Source organism: Oncorhynchus mykiss, chromosome 18, assembly GCF_013265735.2.
Source record: "Oncorhynchus mykiss isolate Arlee chromosome 18, USDA_OmykA_1.1, whole genome shotgun sequence".
Classification (NCBI taxonomy): domain Eukaryota; kingdom Metazoa; phylum Chordata; class Actinopteri; order Salmoniformes; family Salmonidae; genus Oncorhynchus; species Oncorhynchus mykiss.
The window spans coordinates 9,300,568-9,305,683 of record NC_048582.1 but is presented as its reverse complement, the minus strand read 5'-3'; the positions used below and the strand labels follow the sequence as shown (position 1 = coordinate 9,305,683).

Here is a 5,116-nt window from a genome sequence, read left to right as displayed (position 1 = left end):
ATTTAGGATTGTGACAAATATTTCTTACTTTAAAAAGATTACTTTTGGTGTAGGCTACTTCTCGGCTCTTTTGTTCCCAGTAGCAGGTATTATATGCAAAGTTGCAAGCCCCTCCCCTGTGCTTTGAGTAGTTTCTTTCCCTTCCAGTAGAGCCAACTTCCATTCCCTGTTCTCTACATTAAATATTATATTAGTGATAGTGATTATGAAAGATATTACCCACGATGTAACATCTGCTTGTCAACCTTTAATTGCCCGAGGAGCATTCCTTTGGGTTATAGAGTGTGGAGTGTGGACTGTGCATTGAAAGCAGACCTACAGCTCTGACTTTGTCCCTGAGAGAGATTAGCAGCTTGCCGAGGGGCCGCCCCTTTTTTTGTGCTAACAGTCGCTCCCGCCAAGAGAAAATAATACAGCTTCCTGCATCGCCCTTCCACCAGACATATAAAACCCCCACCGTGGCCCCCTCCCCCATTACAGCCTTCATTCTCCGAATCCTCAACGTCGGCCGAAGGAAAGAAATCTGTCAAAATGGTGAGTGCTGAGTACTGCAGCTGATTCTGAAAAAAATTAATAACTACATTTTAGACAAACAGTGAGAGAAATAAATATGTCCTTGGATTGAACATTTGTACATTTTCAGTCAAATATATAGGGGTATGTTTATTTCTAGTTTGTTAGTGTTTGATAAGTATACACTATCATTGGCTAATGTTACAGGGTTTTTTTATCTTATAGATAGCATTAAAAGCCACGCTGCCGTTGTTGGATAGGCTGTGGGTTTGGGTGCAGTGGAGACGGACTCAGCACTGTGACGAAGGGGACTCAGAGCATGTGGGGCTGACGCCAGAGAACTGGCACAGTTTTCTCCACCAGCGGGAGGAAAGCACATTACAGTCAGAAGCACTTGCCTCAATTTGATGTAGAAAGGAATTTTCAAGGACAATTATTCCATTTGTTTGGGTGGAAGGGTATTTACAAAATTGTTTTACTTGACCATTTGTTTTGGCTAAATGCAATTTTTTGTTGTACTTTCATTCTTGAGTAATAACAGGGGAGGGGATATCTGTATCTGGGTTGAGCAGTTATGAAGAGAAAAAAAGTTTGAGTATGTTCTAGAGGACACAGTCAGATATCCTGTCTGTGCGTTACACAAAGCAGCGCGCTTTGGCACTGAGGGTAGAGTGGGGAGTGGCCTGCCGGGCTATGGATTTTTCCTCTCTAGCACTGGGAGTTCATAACTGCACTGCTGGTTTCAATGGAGAACGACTGCCCCCTCTCATTGAAGACAGGGTTAGTTCAAGACCGACCGCAGCACTACAGGCATTGTTAGCAGAAAGCAGGATCCACCCATTATAATGAATGGAACAAATTGCAATCACCCTGGTCAATCTTCCTGTAAATAAATGTTTTATGGGGAAGACAATCACGGTACCAACAATTGTTGTTCACACAGCTCAGTCTCCGTGGGGCTGCAGTAATAACACGCATATGACTCAGCATTCAGCTGCCCAAAGCTTCACAGCCTGCGGAGGAGCAACCCCGCCCTTTAGCCAGCTGTCGTTGGGGTAATATAAGATTTAAAAGCTGGAACAGGTGTTAAGACACAGTAAAATGACTACTCTCACTATTGACTCATAATCATTTGTATCCTAACAATAGGACTACCGATTTGCAGTTGGTAAGGATGGTGCTTGTTGCCAAACAGCAATGACATTGAATCCCTGGCCTATGATCGATTCAGATATCTAGACTGGGACAGTGAGAGAGAGAGTATCAATTGGAAACTGTGGGCTTATTGCATGTGACCAGTCTGCAGCCAGGAATCTAAAAGGGAAAACAAAGGAAAGGACCAGAAATAGAAGGTCCTACCTTCATCATGAATAGGATTCACAGATGTCAGGGCTGATTTCATTGGGATGGATAATTTTCAGATTTTCTTCCACAGCCAGTTCCAGCCAATAACACTTGCTCTTTATTCATCCAACGGAGCTCTTCAGAGTTTGTGGAGGTGTAAGCGGTTTCTTGGCCACAAACAGTTTGGCCTGAACCTAGAGCCATTGATGTATTGTAGTGTCAACATTTTTTCATTTTGTGTTTTGGTTGAATAACAGATAGGATATCCATGAGCATTCATCAGTTGAGGGAGGACGTTTTCTTGACGTTGAGCTTCATGAAGGCCATAAGTTGACACCTCTGTTTCTCTGCAGCGTGAGTGTATTTCTATGCATGTCGGCCAGGCCGGAGCCCAGATGGGCAATGCATGCTGGGAACTGTACTGCCTGGAACACGGGATCCAGCCTGACGGACAGATGCCCAGTGATAAGACAATCGGAGGGGGAGATGACTCCTTCAACACCTTCTTCAGTGAGACTGGAGCTGGTAAACACGTTCCTCGTGCAGTCTTTGTAGACCTGGAGCCAACCGTCATCGGTAAGTTGACAAACAATTTGCCTACTGACATTCCAATCTCCATATTTTTATAGGTTAAAGCTACAGATATTAAATGTCAATTCCCCATGTCCACAGACGAGGTCCGCACAGGTACCTACCGCCAGCTGTTCCACCCTGAGCAGCTGATCACAGGCAAGGAGGACGCTGCCAACAACTATGCCCGTGGTCACTACACCATTGGCAAGGAGATCATCGACCTGGTACTCGATAGGACTCGCAAACTGGTAAGATCCATTTCATTGCTAGGCCTTGTGTTGACCTTGTACTGAAACCAAAAGGTATACGTTTCAATGAAGGGTAATAATGACATTTTCTTCCCTTTGTTTCTTTCAGGCTGACCAGTGCACTGGCCTCCAGGGCTTCCTGATCTTCCACAGCTTTGGAGGAGGCACCGGCTCTGGGTTCACCTCTCTGCTGATGGAACGTCTCTCTGTCGACTATGGGAAGAAGTCCAAGCTTGAGTTTGCTGTTTACCCTGCTCCCCAAGTTTCGACTGCTGTGGTGGAGCCTTATAACTCCATTCTGACTACCCATACCACCCTGGAGCACTCGGACTGTGCCTTCATGGTGGACAATGAGGCCATCTATGATATCTGCCGCAGGAACCTGGACATTGAGCGCCCCACCTACACCAACCTCAACAGACTGATTGGTCAGATCGTCTCCTCCATCACCGCCTCCCTGCGTTTCGATGGAGCTCTCAATGTGGACCTGACAGAGTTCCAGACCAACTTGGTGCCTTACCCCCGTATCCACTTCCCTCTGGCCACCTATGCTCCAGTCATCTCTGCTGAGAAGGCCTACCATGAGCAGCTGTCTGTTGCTGACATCACCAATGCCTGCTTTGAGCCAGCCAATCAGATGGTGAAATGTGACCCACGTCACGGCAAGTACATGGCCTGCTGCCTGCTCTACCGTGGTGACGTTGTGCCCAAAGATGTCAACTCTGCCATCGCCACCATCAAGACCAAGCGCACCATCCAGTTTGTGGACTGGTGTCCCACTGGCTTCAAGGTCGGTATCAACTACCAGCCACCCACAGTGGTCCCTGGAGGAGATCTGGCCAAGGTCCAGAGAGCTGTGTGTATGCTGAGCAACACCACCGCCATCGCTGAGGCCTGGGCCAGGCTTGACCACAAGTTTGACCTGATGTACGCCAAGAGAGCCTTTGTGCACTGGTATGTGGGAGAGGGCATGGAGGAGGGAGAGTTCTCAGAGGCCAGAGAAGACATGGCAGCCCTGGAGAAGGATTATGAAGAGGTGGGTACTGACAGTGTAGGGGACGAGGATGAAGAAGGAGAGGAGTACTAAAGGGTGTAACTCCTGATCTGCTGATGTTACATTAATATAGTCTACCAGTCCCGGATAGTGCAAGTAGTAAGAAAACAACAAAAAGGTTTAACGGACTAATATTGGAAATCATTCCATAGAGTAAGCACATTCCACCCAGCTACAAGAAGAACCTTCCTGCCTCACATCAGCCATTTTGAATAAAATGTGAAAGAAAAAAAAGCTTCTTGTGTTTACTGGTTGAAACCTCTTGGTATGTCAACATGAAGTAGCAGATATATCTGACGCGTTGATCACACCGACAGCGTAATTCCGCAAAATAATATGCAGCATCATCTGGATGTGTGCAACAAAAGTTCAACATTCCCCTTCTGCTACCATTTCTGTCAAGCCGTCTATGTATACAGTTTGAAGCATGTGTTCAATAAATCCAATGTATGCACCACACAGAACGCACTGCAACGCAATGCTGCAAGGAAAACACGGCAGGTCGCCTAGTGGTTAGAGTGGAGGGGCGGCAGGTCGCCTAGTGGTTAGAGTGGAGGGGCGGCAGGTCGCCTAGTGGTTAGAGTGGAGGGGCGGCAGGTCGCCTAGTGGTTAGAGTGGAGGGCCAGTAACCCAAAGGTTGCTAGATCAATCCCTGAGCTGACAAGGTACAAATCTGTTGTTCTGCCCCTGAACAAGGCAGTTAACCCACTGTTCCTAGGCTGTCATTGTAAATAAGAATTTGTTCTTAACTGATGTGCCTAGTGAAATACAATTTTAATAAATACATTGAAAATGAATGTACTTCTGGTGAACCAAAAACTGCAATGACACTGTCGGCGTGATGTGCCAAGCTGAGAAAAAGATTCAGCATTCAACTGTAGGACATTTTAAAGTGAGCAGTTTCTAAAGTTGGTGGTAGGCCAAGCTATATGGAGCTGCCAAACTTACAAGTCAGACATTTAGAGAGGTTTACTAAACCAGATTTGATCAAACATTAACCCTCTCGCTCTCCGCAATCTCTCCAGATGTTTTCTGACCATACAACGTTATGCTACTACATGCCATAGTACAGATCCTGTACAAAATGCACTCAAGTTATAATACTGTACACTTGAAATTTATGGAATTCACTTTCATTGGTAAACAATCTCCACTTTGAAAAACAACCCAATCCTCTTACTGAGCTCGTCACTGCCTTGCTAGCAATGAAGAGATTAAACATGCATTAGGGCCTAAATGTTAACAGCCTTTCCCTTCTATGGTTGATTGAAGTGATGGTGATCCTGCATCCTGTTGTTAAAACCCACTTTGTTAGAGCCTCAAAATATTGCTGTCTACCAAACCCAGTATCAATAAGAGGACTTAAAGTATAGGCATATATCAG

The 5,116-nt window shown here is 45.8% G+C and overlaps 1 protein-coding gene across 3 annotated transcripts; it reads left to right on the top strand.

Annotated features, from left to right (window-relative positions):
* Window positions 1–385: 385 nt before the first annotated feature.
* Window positions 386–3,966, top strand: LOC110495550 (tubulin alpha chain-like). Of its 3 annotated transcripts, XM_036951711.1 has the most exons (5): window positions 392–534; window positions 739–971; window positions 2,211–2,433; window positions 2,530–2,678; window positions 2,788–3,966. In XM_036951711.1, the coding sequence occupies exons 3-5, from the start codon at window positions 2,226–2,228 to the stop codon at window positions 3,763–3,765; spliced, it is 1,335 nt and encodes a 444-aa protein (XP_036807606.1). In that variant the 5' UTR covers window positions 392–534; window positions 739–971; window positions 2,211–2,225; the 3' UTR covers window positions 3,766–3,966. The 3 variants fall into 3 exon arrangements, with proteins under 3 accessions (XP_036807605.1, XP_036807606.1, XP_036807604.1); XM_036951710.1 differs by lacking the exon at window positions 739–971 and having other exon boundaries at window positions 386–534; window positions 2,788–3,765; XM_036951709.1 differs by lacking the exons at window positions 392–534; window positions 739–971 and adding an exon at window positions 1,080–1,293.
* The last annotated feature ends 1,150 nt before the right edge of the window (window positions 3,967–5,116 follow it).

What these genes read in the sequence shown, in the direction of transcription:
- LOC110495550 (XM_036951709.1), top strand. Translation starts at nt 1,207, where the DNA reads ATGGATTTTTCCTCTCTAGCACTGGGAGTTCATAACTGCACTGCTGGT. An exon ending in CCCCTCTCATTGAAGACAGG is followed by an intron (nt 1,294 to 2,210) that starts GTTAGTTCAAGA and finishes GTTTCTCTGCAG; the next exon opens with CGTGAGTGTATTTCTATGCA. An exon ending in TCGATAGGACTCGCAAACTG is followed by an intron (nt 2,679 to 2,787) that starts GTAAGATCCATT and finishes TGTTTCTTTCAG; the next exon opens with GCTGACCAGTGCACTGGCCT.